Source organism: Pelophylax lessonae, assembly GCF_965119305.1.
Source record: "Pelophylax lessonae genome assembly, chromosome: 12".
Classification (NCBI taxonomy): Eukaryota; Metazoa; Chordata; class Amphibia; order Anura; family Ranidae; genus Pelophylax; species Pelophylax lessonae.
This window is the reverse complement of record NC_138779.1, coordinates 57,330,980-57,344,842: the sequence shown is the minus strand read 5'-3', so window position 1 is coordinate 57,344,842 and position 13,863 is coordinate 57,330,980. Positions and strand designations below refer to the sequence as shown.

The 13,863-nt window shown below is 49.2% G+C and overlaps 1 protein-coding gene across 2 annotated transcripts in view; it reads left to right on the top strand.

Annotated features, from left to right (window-relative positions):
- The window catches only part of LOC309568758 (nicotinamide N-methyltransferase-like), a 67,117-nt gene extending 60,099 nt beyond the window's left edge, over nucleotides 1-7,018 (top strand). Inside the window, exon 3 of one of the 2 annotated variants that reach the window (XM_082274530.1) lies at nucleotides 6,565-7,018. In XM_082274530.1, coding sequence (XP_082130656.1) covers nucleotides 6,565-6,994 — 430 coding nt within the window. In that variant the 3' untranslated portion in view covers nucleotides 6,995-7,018. The remainder of the gene's footprint in view (nucleotides 1-6,564) is intronic. The other variant, XM_082274529.1, reaches the window with a different exon arrangement.
- Nucleotides 7,019-13,863: the final 6,845 nt, after the last annotated feature.

The window sequence follows — 13,863 nt, the reverse complement described above, 5'->3', positions numbered from 1 at the left end:
AGTGTGTACCCCACTTTAGCCCTATTTGGAATTTTGACACGTGTTAGAAAAAAATGTACATATCATCACTACTTTGGGCATCCAGGTGGATTATACCTGTTTTTTTTTCCCAGGGTAAATTGGGCTTTCATTTGGTGGTAATAAATATCTCCTGATTTTTTTTTTTTTTTTTTTTTTAATCAAAGAAAAACTGGTCCAAAACAGTAAAAAAGAATCATTCCTGACAGACTCCATGGCAGCATACGTATCGGGTTTGGCCTCGCCTCCAAACCTACCCATAGGACCTCACTCCCATAAATCTTTGCTCCTGTTCAGCACACGTGTTCTTTTTTGTCCTCCAAAGGGATTACCTGATATCCTACCTGAAGATGGATTCCGGGTGATGGATGGCTCTACCAGTCGGGTATGGAGCTCTCCAATAAGCCCCAGCTGCTGCGGGGTATGGAGTAGGGGCGAAGATGTAGCAGCCTTGGCCAAAAAGCCCAGCTGCTGCGGGTGGCCGGTACCCTTGAAGAGATAAGTCCGGTGTGCATCCATCCCTGGTGGTCTGCGGTTCGTGAGTAACACTCCATGGCAGCTATTTTATATGCTTATGTATTGCCTGGTTTTTGTGTATTTGTCTCTTACCTGGTCTTTCCTGCCTTCCCTGGTGGCTAGTGGTCCGGGGCCGGTCAGCGGTTCACTTCCTGACCGGCCGCCGGTGCGGTACGCTACTGCGCATGTGCGGCGCCTCGAGAACGAGGCTTGGCTCTCGCGCCTGCGCAGTAGGAGCTCGGCGCATGCGCAGTGAGTCGGCGTCGGTGGCGATCGCTGATGACGTCACCAGGCGCCATATCTAAACCCCAGAACTGTCAGCAGTGTTGTGTTTATACACACTGCTGATACTGGGTGTTCTATACTCCGCATCCGATCAGTTTTTGGACGCCTGCTGTTCGCTGCCGCTCTGCCTGCTAACCTCTGGTTCTTGGTGAGTACTGGCCCCAGTTTGGGAGCGCCCCCCCCTCTCCCCCCCCTCTTTTGCTGGTTTTCTGACATTGCTGTCCGGCTCATTCTTGTAGGTCAGCATTAGAATGGAAGCTACTTTGCCCTCCGGTGGTCAGCCCGCCCCTAACAGGTATTGGGGGCTTCTTGGTGGGGGTGCGGGTTATAGGGGGTGGGGGTAGGAACTCAAGTGTTCCTAGCTTCCTGTTTGTTTTTTCTTGTTTCCTTTGTTTATAGCCCTCCTCGTTCAGAGACTAGACACTCTTCTCAAAGAAGTGAAAGACGTTCGAGTTCTCGCCACCGGCACTCTACAGGAAAATCCCGTTCGGGTTCCCATCATCGTAAAGCATCCACTTCAGCCAGCCACGCACGGAGACCTGACAAAGCAGGTTGCAAAGGCTGTGGCGCTAGTGTCCCAGAGAGGAAGTTTTTCTGTTACAGATGTTTCTCCCAGGCTGCGGGAGAGAGGGATACCTCTGATCAACGCATTGAGGCTTTGGTTAAGAGAGTAGTAAAGGACTCTTTGGCTGAAATGGGTGTCATTCGTTCTCAAGACACTGCAACGGCTTCCCCAAGCCCTTCCCCTATAGCACTTCAAGTACAGGAAGATTTTGAGTCGGCCCAGACAAGCCATCAGTCGGTGCTTTTGTCAGGTGGCGACTCTGAAGATGAGGATCCCTGCCTGGGTTTCGAATATGCTTTGGTGCCTTCCCTAGTTAAAGCGGTCAGGGAGACTTTAAACTGGGAAGAGTCAGCTGTTTCCCCTCCTAAGCAAAAGAAGTACTTTAAACAGCTCAACAAGGAGCGGGTTAATTTTCCCTTTCTGGGAGAGTTGGGAGAAATTATTTCGGAGGAGTGGAGAAAGGTGGAACGTAAGAATTCCTTAGTATCTAAGATGGCGAAACTTTACCCCTTCAAAGAGGATGATGTGAAACATCTTGAGTCTCCTCCGCTAGTTGACGCAGCAGTCATGAGACTGGTCAAGCATGTGACCCTTCCTTTAGAAGATACGGTCTCATTTAAAGACCCGTTGGACGGAAGGAGGGACTCCGATTTGAAGAGAATCTATCTCACAGCAGGTATGGCCTGCAAGCCAGTCCTGGCTTTAGCCGCTCTATCCAAGGCCATGGAGTCTTGGGCTGATGTGGTAGACGAATCGGTCAGATCGGTGTCGGAGGAGGTGGCCAGAAGCGCTCCAATCCAGGAGCTTAGACTGGGCTCGTCGTTCCTTGGGGAGGCTTCCATAGACCTGATCCGTCTATTGGCAAGGGTTATGCTGTCCTCGGTCACAGCTAAGAGAGCTCTTTGGCTCCGCCCTTGGGTTGCGGATCCGGCATCAAAGCAGGTTTGGTGCCGTATTCCCTTTGAGGGGTCCTCCCTTTTCGGGAATAAACTTGACGAGGCCATAACCCGGGCTACGGGCGGTAAGTCTGGGTTTCTTCCCCAGGATCGGCGCCAGTTCAACGTCAAGAAAGGACAGCCTACCAGAAAATTTGTTCCTGACCGGGCCAGGGAAGCTCGTTCTTATAGACCTGGTCGGGAGTTCAACCGGAACTGGAGATCCAGACAGTCTTCCAGGAAGACGACAAAGAATGTCTCCTCGGGGGACCGTGAGCCCACTAAGTCCTTTTGAAGGTGGGCCCGCTCAGACATGTCGGGTGGGTGCGCGTCTACGCTCCTTCCGGCATGTCTGGGCGGCTTCGATTCAGGACCCCTGGGCCGTCAGGACGGTGTCCTCAGGCCACAAGTGGGTCTTCAAGGAGAGGCCAGGCTCAAGGTTCCTACCTACCACCATACCATTCCTAGAAGAAAGGCGTCAGATTTTGTTTTCTTACGTCGAAGCTCTCATTGCTCAAGGGGCTGTCATCTCCGTTCCAGAGTCCGAGCTTGGCCAAGGAATATATTCTCTGCTTTTTCTGGTCCAAAAGAAGAACGGATCATGGAGACCAGTAATAGATTTGACCTTCTTGAACAAATTCATAAAAAAAGAAAGGTTCAAAATGGAGACCCTGCAGTCAGTCCAGCCGGCAGATTGGATGGTGTCCATCGACTTGAAAGACGCCTACTTTCATGTCCCTGTGGACGAAGATTTTCAAAGGTTTCTCCGGTTCGAAGTGGGAGGATTACATCTTCAATTTATCTGTCTCCCATTCGGGCTCTCAACATCTCCACGGACCTTTTCAAAAATCTTATTGGCCGTGGTAGCCCTACTGAGATTGAAAGGTATCCGTCTTCACCACTATTTGGACGATCTCCTCCTGTTGTCCCAAGACAGAGACCAACTATTAGTTCATCTGGAGCAGGTCGTGTCCACTCTCCAGAAGTTTGGTTGGTTACTCAACAAGGAGAAGAGTCACCTGATTCCAACTCAGTCCCTGATCTACTTGGGCGCTCTGTTCGACACAGAGAAGGCGACTATCTCTCTTCCAGAGGAAAAAATAGGGACACTTCGAGACAGGATTCGCTTTGCCCTCTCATCCTCTCATCTTCAGGCACGTCAATGCCTGAAGGTGATCGGGACTATGGTCGCAGTAGTCCCCATGGTGAAGTGGGCCCTGTGGAGGATGAGACCCTTTCAAAAGGGATTCCTTCAGCAATGGGATACGTGGCATCTGGATCAACGCATCTTCTTAACCCCTTCAATGAGAGCGAGTCTCCCCTGGTGGTTGTGCAGAGACCACCTGCTGAACTGCCACTCTCTGAAGCCAGCTCCGTGGGTAGTGGCATTTTCTCACCTGACAAAAGACCAACCTGTCATGCTGCGTCTGGACAACACCTCAGCAGTGGCATACATCAGGAAGCAAGGGGGAAAACGCAGCTGGTCCCTATTGAGGGAAGTGGAGCCGATTATGTCCTGGGCACAGAGAAATCTCTCGAATCTTTCAGCGGTTTATGTTCCAGGAGTCCAGAATGTCAAAGCAGACTTCTTGTCCAGAGTGGACCTGGACAACAACGAGTGGTCCCTTCACAAGGAAACGTTCGACTGGATCCTAACATTGGGGCTCTCTCCAGAGGTAGACCTCTTCGCCTCCCCCTGCAATCACAAACTGCCGAAGTACTATTCAAGATTCAGAGATCCACAAGCATCAGGGATAGATGCACTCTCGGATCAGTGGAGATTCCACAGGGCATACGCCTTCCCACCAATTCCGATTGTGTTACAGTTTCTTCGGAGACTCAGGTCGGAGCCAGTGGAGGTAGTGGCGGTGATTCCCTTCTGGCCGAACAGGCCATGGTTTCCCCTTCTGACGCTACTCAGTGTCCGAGACCCAATCCCGCTACCCTTCAGACCGGATCTGTTGTCCCAGGGGTCTGTACTCCATCCGTGCCCAGACCGTCTACATCTCAGGGTCTGGATGTTGAGAGGAGGAGGTTACAGGCTTTAGGCTGTCCAGAAACGGCGATTTCTACATTGCTTAGTGCTAGAAGAAGCTCAACGAACAGGGTTTATCAGAGAATCTGGGAAAAATTTTCTGCACAGTTGACTACAAGGCCTGATCCTCAATCTTCAATTAAGATCCAGGATGTATTGAGCTTTCTCCAATCAGGATTGGACTTGCCTCTATCAGTGAGTTCGCTCAGAGTCCAGGTCTCGGCTATTTCCGCTTTTACAGGGATCTCCTGGGCCACTCATGCCCTAATTCGTCAATTCTTCCAAGGAGCAGTGAGAATCAGACCTCAGAGAAAACCCAGGTTTCCCAAGTGGGATCTGCCACTAGTTTTGGATTTCCTGGCGGGTCAGATACAAGACATGTCTGATTCTTTGACCATAAGAGAGCTTACACTGATAGCAGTGTTTCTGGTAGCTGTAACCTCAGCAAAAAGAGTGTCGGAAATTGGGTCCTTTGGGACACAAGAGCCTTTCTTAACATTTTTTCCTGACAGAGTGGTGCTCATTCCCATGCTGGATGCGAGACCAAAAAGGACTTCTGTCTTCCATGAAAACATAGAAACAGTGTTACCAACCTTTAGACAGGAAGAGGAAGAATCTTCGGTTCATCCGCTGGATGTTGGAAAGTGTATTAAGAAATATTTAGATGCCACTTCCTCTTTCAGAAAATCAGAACATCTTTTTGTTACCTTCTATGGAAAAAACAAAGGTTCAAGAGCCTCGACGAGATCCATTTCCTCTTGGATCATCCAGACCATCCAGTGGGCTTATAGGGCTAAGGGCTTGACCCCTCCAGCAGTAGTTACAGCTCATTCGACCTCCTGGGCAGTATCCAGACATGTGGCTCCTGAAGTCATCTGCAGAGCAGCGTCGTGGTCCTCTATTAACACTTTTTTATCCCATTACTGTGTTGAGCCAGCGGCTCTTTCTTCTGTGAATTTTGGTTTGCAAGTCCTGTCTGTTTGACAAAATGCATTAAACTTTTCTGTTCAGCACCTGCCCACCCTGTGTGTACGGCGAGTTATTTCCCGATACGTATGCTGCCATGGAGTCTGTCAGGAAAACGGAAAATTTATATCAAATACTTACCGTAATTTTCCTTTCCTGATGGACTCCATGGCAGCAGGAGTTCCCTCCCGGATTTCTGTGGAGGATAGTTACAGAACACGTGTGCTGAACAGGAGCAAAGATTTATGGGAGTGAGGTCCTATGGGTAGGTTTGGAGGCGGGGCCAAACCCGATACGTATGCTGCCGTGGAGTCCATCAGGAAAGGAAAATTACGGTAAGTATTTGATATAAATTTTCAGTTTTTCTTTTATTTATTTTTATTTAACTGTATATTCATTGCTACTACCATAATCTACCACCAAAGAACAATCCAAAATAAATTATCTTGCTCCTAACGAATGCAGCCGTACCACATATGTGTATGTTATGTTGTTTGTACTCGTAGTACAGCCCAGAAACAATAGGGTGCATTTTGCTTTTTTTTAGTACTACCTAAAACACACTGACACTGATTTAAAAAAAGGTGTTTATTTAATTTTTTTTTTTTTCCATTTAAAATATTATTATTATTTTTTTTTCACACACTTTTTTTTCTATCTCTGCAAGAACAAAGAATAATACAATGTATCTCTCTCGTCCATTCACAGAGACAGAAAACACGGGGCAGGCTTCAAAGTGACTGACCACTGCGATAGCCAATTAGAGGCTATCACAGTGATCAGTTGACCTGGAATCCGCCGTTCAAGGTCCCGATCATTAGAACGGGGCCCGGGCTTTAGTGAGACCCCGTTCTCTGTGCTGGGAGCACACCATGCGGTGCGCTCCTAGCACGAAGGGAGATATGCAAATATGCTAACATCAAATGTAATACTGCTAGAAGAATCTTTTTTGGGTATATAGCATGTGATCCCCAGAAAGAGAGGTGGAGGGAATTGGGGAGAGGAGAAAGGAGGGAACAATAACCCACCTACACACAGCCTTGGTGGTCAGTGGCTAGCTATAAGTGCTTCATCTCTATGGTAAATGGATGGAGTCGACACTCCTCTCCCACTGATATCTGGAAGTCTCTTCTAGAGCTCAGAAATGTTAACTGTATTTACCAGCTCAGACCTAATATACTCAATGCCTCTCAGAATATGAGTTAAATGCTTTGTGTGACATGGGATGTTCTTCTTCCTTCCAGTGACCAATGTGAGGACAAGGAAATCGGACTCAGGGCGGCAATTTCACATGTTGTAAAATTTGATCTCAACCAGGAAAATCTCACAGGCCCAGTGGGGCTGCCACAAGCTGACTGCCTGCTGTTCTGGGGTATTCTGGAAACCACCAGCAAAGACCTTGAAGATTTTGTGAGAAACTTCAGGAAATTCTCAAAGCTTCTAAAACCTGGCGGGTGCTTGATGTATTATGGAGCGTTAAATTGTACATTCTATAAGGTTGGGGAAGAGATGTTCCATATTGTAAAGTATACTGAAAGCGACTTTAGAAGTATGCTTAGTGATGAGGGGTATGTTATCACCCATTTGGAGGTTTCCCAAAGAAAGGCGGAGAGTGATCTGGTAGATTTTGATTCAGTTATGTTCTGCACAGCTTATAAAAAACAGAAGATTTAGGCCTCAATCACACCATTGTGTTATAAAGTGCACATGTATTTTAATGAAAGAATATAGTGTGTTTTTAGTGCAATTCTAATGTGTAACGTTAAAATGTAATGCAAGGCAAAATGTGAGTGTGAGCTTTGCGTGTGTTTTCCATGCATTTCTTCCTGGGAAATGTACTGTGTGATTTAAAAAATGCATTCATTAAAAACGTTTAGTGAATTTTTTGTGCATTTCCATATATTGCTATTGACTATAAGGCAATACACATTTTTACCAAAAACTCACAAATGACGCAGAAAGTAGGATTTGTGGAAAACAAAATGCACTGCCCTCTTACACAACACATTGATGTGAACAGCTTCATAGAATATATTAGCAACCAGTTTTTATGAGCTTTTAAAATGCTGTGATCTTTGGTTGTAGGGCTTTATAAAAAATAATGGTATTAATGGGCCCCGAGGCTGGGTTCACATACACTATGTTACCAAAAATATTGGGATGCCTGCCTTTACACGTACATGAACTTTATTGGCAACCCAGTCTTAGTCCATAGGGTTCAATATTAAGTTGGCTAGGAATGGGCTTGGGCGTGTTTGGGATCCCACTTGTCCGATCCTGCTAGGATTGTCGGGAGCTATTAGCCGTCTGCAGTGTCGGCTTCCTGGCAGGATCAGGCAGGTAGGATCCTGAACACTCTTGAACCCATGACTAGAGTTGGCCCACCCTTTGCAGCTATAACAGCTTCAACTCTTCTGGGAAGGATGTCCACAAGGTTTAGGAGTGTGTCTATGGGAATGTTTGACGATTCTTGCAGAAGTGCATTTGTGAGGTCAGGTACTGATGTTGGACAAGAAGGCCTGGCTCACAGTCTCCGCTCGAATTCATCCCAAAAGTGTTCTATTGGGTTGAGGTCAGGACTCTGTGCAGGCCAGCCAAGTTTCTCCACTCAAACTCGCTCAGCAATGTCTTGATGGACCTTATTTCTGTACTGGTGCGCAGTCAGATTGGAACAGGAAGGGACCATCCCCAAACTTTTCCCACAAAGTTGGGAGCATGAAATTGTCCAAAATGTCTTGGTATGCTGGCACCCTAATTGGCCATACACACTATAAGATTTTCTGAAGACTTTTTCCTTGAGACTTACCCAGGGCCGGACTGGCCTACCGGGATACCGGGAAATTTCCCGGTGGGCCGCCGGCCCTGGGGCCGCTTTAAGATCGTGGCCGCTTTAAGACGCGGCCGCTATTGGTTACCGCGCCGCGGCCGCTATTGGTTGCCGCGCCGCGGCCGCTATAGGTTGCCGCGCCGCGGCCGCTATTGGTTGCCGCGCCGCGGCCGCTATAGGTTGCCGCGCCGCGGCCGCTATTGGTTGCCGCGCCGCGGCCGCGCTGTGATAGCCGCTGCAGCCCTGTCTTTCCTACGTCAGCCGCTATGAGCGGCATGATGTCACACATGGCGCCGGCGGGAGCGGCTGCGCGGAGCTGGCGGTGGATTATGGACGGTCACTGCTCCGAGAGTACCCAACACACAGTACACAGTCAGTGTACTACACAGAAGCCAGCAGCATGATTTCACCCGGGGAATCGAGTCCGACTGACCACCAAGTTAGTAAGAAAAACCAGCAGTGCAATTAGTGATCCCATCCTCCAACCTCCACCAGTCCAGACAACCACCCACCACTGCCCCCTGCTGATCTCACCACCCCCACAGATCTTATTCCTGATAGGATGGGGGGGGGGAGCAGTGGCGGTGGGGAGGATGGCACCCCCCCCATCACCACTGCCACTAATCTCCCCTCACCACTATAGCTTCCACTGATCTCACCACCACTACTGATTCCCCCCACCACCCCTGCCACTGATCCCACCACCCCTGCCACTGATCCCATCCCCCTCACCACCACCACTGCCACCGATCCCACCCCCCTCACCACCACCACCGCTGCCACCAACCCCACCCCCCTCACCACCACCACCGCTGCCACCGATCCCACCCCCCTTATCAACACCACCGCTGCCACCAACCCCACCCCCCTCATCACCACCACCGCTGCCACCAACCCCACCCCCCTCATCACCACCACCGCTGCCACCGACCCCACCTCCCTCATCACCGCCACCGACCCCACCCCCTCATCACCACCACCGCTGCCACCGATCGCACCCCCTCATCACCACCACCGCTGCCACCAATCGCACCCCCCTCATCACCACCGCCGCTGCCACCGACCCCACCCCCTCATCACTGCCATCGATCCCACCCCCCTCATCACCACCACCACTGCCACCGATCCCAACCCCCTCATCACCACCACCGATGCAATCGATCGCACCCCCTCATCACCACCACCGCTGCCACCGATCCCATCCCCCTCATCACCACCACCGCTGCCACCGATCCCACCCCCCTCATCACCACCACCCCTGCTGCCACCGATCCCGACCGCCCCCTCACCATCACCGCTGCCACTGATCCCACCCCCCTCACCACCACCACTGCCACGATCCCACCCCCCTCACTATCACCACTGCTTCCACTGATTCCACAACCCTCACCATCACCCCTGCTGCCACTCATCCCACCCCCCTCATCATGTCTGCAACCTCTGACATCTCCTGTACTATGTCTGCAACCTCTGACATCTCCTGTACTATGTCTGCAGCCTCTGACATCTCCTGTACCATGTCCGCCCAGCCTCTGACATCTCCTGTACCATGTCCGCCCAGCCTCTGACATCTCCTGTACCATGTCCACACAGCCTCTGACATCTCCTGTACCATGTCCACACAGCCTCTGACATCTCCTGTACCATGTCCACACAGCCTCTGACATCTCCTGTACCATGTCCGCACAGCCTCTGACATCTCCTGTACCATGTCCGCACAGCCCCTGACATCTCCTGTACCATGTCCGCACAGCCTCTGACATCTCCTGTACCATGTCCGCACAGCCTCTGACCTCTCCTGTACCATGTCCGCACAGCCTAAGACATCTCCTGTACCATGTCCGCACAGCCTAAGACATCTCCTGTACCATGTCCACACAGCCCCTGACATCTCCTGTACCATGTCCACACAGCCTCTGACATCTCCTGTACCATGTCTGCAACCTCTGACATCTCCTGTACCATGTCCACACAGCCTCTGACATCTGTACCATGTCCACACAGCCTCTGACATCTCCTGTACCATGTCCGCACAGCCTCTGACATCTCCTGTACCATGTCCGCACAGCCTCTGACATCTCCTGTACCATGTCCGCACAGCCTATGACATCTCCTGTACCATGTCCGCACAGCCCCTGACATCTCCTGTACCATGTCTGCACAGCCTCTGACATCTCCTGTACCATATCTGCAACCTCTGACATCTCCTGTACCATGTCTGCAACCTCTGACATCTACTGTACCATGTCCGCACAGCCTATGACCATCTCTTGTCTTTTATCATGTCTGCAGTCTCTGAGGGGGGGTCTGGAGAGGAGTCGGGAGTGGGAGTGCCACCGGGATGGGGGTCACGGGAGAAGTCAAATGTCTGTGGACTGTGGAGAGAAGACTATAGGATAAACCCAGAGCCAACAAGCTGGAGCCAACTGACTGAGCCCTGCACGGTCCCCCTGAGAGGAGGTCAGTGACACTTCCGCCAGACCAGGCTGAGTGGGGGTCAGTGATGTAAGGGGGAAATTAATACAGTAATGTAAGGGGGGGCATTGATATAAAGCCCCGACCTTTTATCAGTAACCCCCCCTTCTATCTGCAGAAGGTGGTCTATGGTCACATTTCCAGAGTTCCTGGGGTTCCCCTTTACATCAGTGTCTGCAGAATTCCTCATTACAGTGCAAGGGGGAACTCTGCGGACCCTCATGTAAAGGCAAACTTTGATTATTTTTTATTCTGGTAATATATCACCATCGCAATAAGTGGACTGTTCTTGATAATTGCTCCACTTTTAACTGGAATTTGCTCGTATGTATGTATGTATATATATGTATATGTGTATATATATATATATATATATATATATATATATAAACCCTATGTGATTTCATATCTGTCTTATCTACATATAATACACACTTCACATGTGCTTTAAAATGCATGGTTTTCCCTTTTATAATCAAAAAAATGACGCTGTGCTGTTGGGCCGGTATTAAAATGCTATGGGGCTGGTATGAAATTATTTCCAGGGCTGGTTTTTATTCCCAGTCCGGCCCTGGACTTACCAAAACCATATAATGAGGTCAAACCTAAACACTTTCAATTTGTATGCAATCTAGCAGGCCCTTGCACTACATAGAAAAGGTAAATTTGAAGTAAAAAGTCTTCAGAAAATCTTATAGTGTGTATGGCCCTTTAGAGTTACCTTCACTGGAACTAAGGGGGCAAGCCCAACCCCTGAAAAACAACCCCACACCATAATCCAACCTCCACCAAATGATTTGGACCAGTGCTCAAAGCAAAGTCCATAAAGACATGGGTGAGTGAGTTTGGGGTGGATGAACTTAACTGGCCTGCATAGAGTCCTGACCTCAACCCGATAGAACACCATTTGAATGAATTAGAGCGGAGACTGCATGACAGGCCTTCTCATACACATCAGTGCCTGACCTCACAAATGCAGTTCTGCAAGAAAGGTCAAACATTCCCATAGATACACTCCTAAATCTTGTGGACAGCCTTCCCAGAATAGCTGAAGCTGAAGGGTGTGCCAACTCAATTTTGAACCATATGGATTAAGACTGGGATGACCTTAAAGTCCATGTGTGTGTAAAGGCAGGCGTCCCAATACTTTTGGTAACGTAGTGTAAATGTGAATTGGATGCGTTTTTAACTGCATCCAATTCCCATAGCATGTGAGTGTGACCATCTTTCAATGGAGCTGGTTCACACATGTCCAGGGCAGCTGCGGTGCGGTTTTTAAAAGGGTCCTGTGCATTTTTGGGTCTGATTCAGGTGTGAATTTAGGGAAAAAATTTGCACCTGAGTTGCACCTGAACTGATGAACAGAAACGCACAGGACACCGAACTGCAAATCACACCACAGATATGAAAACCCAGCCTTAGGTAGCTAACAAGAATGTATTTCAGCAAATCATCTATTTATTGGTAGAGCACCTCAAATGTTAAGGCAGTTCTCTGAACATTGAGATCGCCATCGCCAAACACAAACCTGCTTCCAAACCCTGAACACCAACTTTTCACACTGACACAAACAGGCTGTGGCCATTGATAGCTAGGCAGGCTGCCAAAGATACAGAAGCCCTGAAGAAGACTTTAGAAGCATGTTAGCGTCTTTGATTGATTTTTTAGCTAATAAAAGAATAAAAATATTCTGATTCTAGAACTTTTATTTATGGTGTTTCTACACACCTAACACTCAGTAACCCTGATTCATTTTCATTAACTCTTTCTTCCCTCTTTCTTCCCTTATTTGCTTCTTTGTTTTTTTAAATTATTTTCTTTTTTCTGTTCATACATACAGGGCCGGCCTTATGTGTTCATCCTTACCTCTCGCCCCCCTAAACATGGCTGTATATATTGAAAAACTATTTAAGAGTATAATTGCTGCTAATTGACTGCAAGTGGGTGCAGCAGCAAGATAAAAACAGGGAAAAAGGGGGCGTGGCTAAGCCATGGCGGAGTAGAGACACGCATCTACTGAGCTCCCGGCTCTCTCTCCGACCCTAACCTAACCGGCATGTTTGGAACATTACAGCGGACATGACTCTGACTAAGAAGCGTAAAACTAAAGGCTCAGTGCAGAGAACGAGATCAAGCAGAACAGAAGGGGAGATCTCACAGTTTTTCCCTGCGGCAGTCCCTGGTTCATCTGGCTCTAAGATGGCGTCGCAGCGTGGTCGGCAGACTACAGTGGCGGACCCGGCTTGTATTGCGAGTTCTCATGCAGGATCCCTGGCCATGTCGGAGATACTTGAAACACACCCGGACCACCCGGCCGACCCCAGGATGGGGGAAGGGGTCCTGTCATTGAGGGCGGATGCTGAATTACGTGCCCTTTTGCAAGCTTTGCCTACTAAGGCAGATATTGAGGCATTGGTGATCCGGATGGAGGAAAAACAACAGGCCGCCATAGCAGAGGTGAGAGAGGAGATGCAGGCAGTAACACAGAGGGTGACGGCGGGTGAGTCGACTCTTACCTCTTTGGAAAGGCGAGTGGGGGATCTGGAAACCCATACCAAGACACATTTGGAAGCAGAGATGTCCTTGCAGCTCCGCATGGAGGAGCTAGAGGACAGAAGCCGACGTAATAATGTGCGTTTGAGAGGTCTACCGGAGGCTATAGTGTCGGAAAACCTAGCAGAAGTCGCAAAAGACATATTTAAGATAATTCTGGGCGATCGGTATCCGACTAGACTCCAGTTCGACAGGGTCCATCGAGCCCCAGGTCCCCGACCTACCGACTCTGACGGATCAAGGGACGTGGTCTGCCGGATCCATCACTTTACGGACAAAGAACTGATACTACGGGGCGCATGGGACAAAGGTACTGTAGACTATGAGGGGGTACCCATTAAAATCCTCCCGGACCTATCCAAAGCCACACTGCAGAGGAGGGCGATTTTAAGGCCCATTCTTGAGAAGGCCAGACAGTTAGGCCTGACTTATCATTGGGGGTTCCCTTTTTCAGTTACTTTTCGTAATAAGCAAGGCTATTTTATTTTACGATCGCCAAGCGATCTGCCAACGTTTTTCTCATTTTCGGGAATAGATCCCTTCCAGGTTCCAAATTGGTTAACTTTCTTTCCGGGACAGAGGAGTGGAGGTATAGGATTTCCTGGAAAGAGGCGCCTTGCACAACAGGAAAAAAAGGGTTCCCCTAAGGAAGTGCAAAAGGCTGGATTAACATGAAGAGAAACAGAGA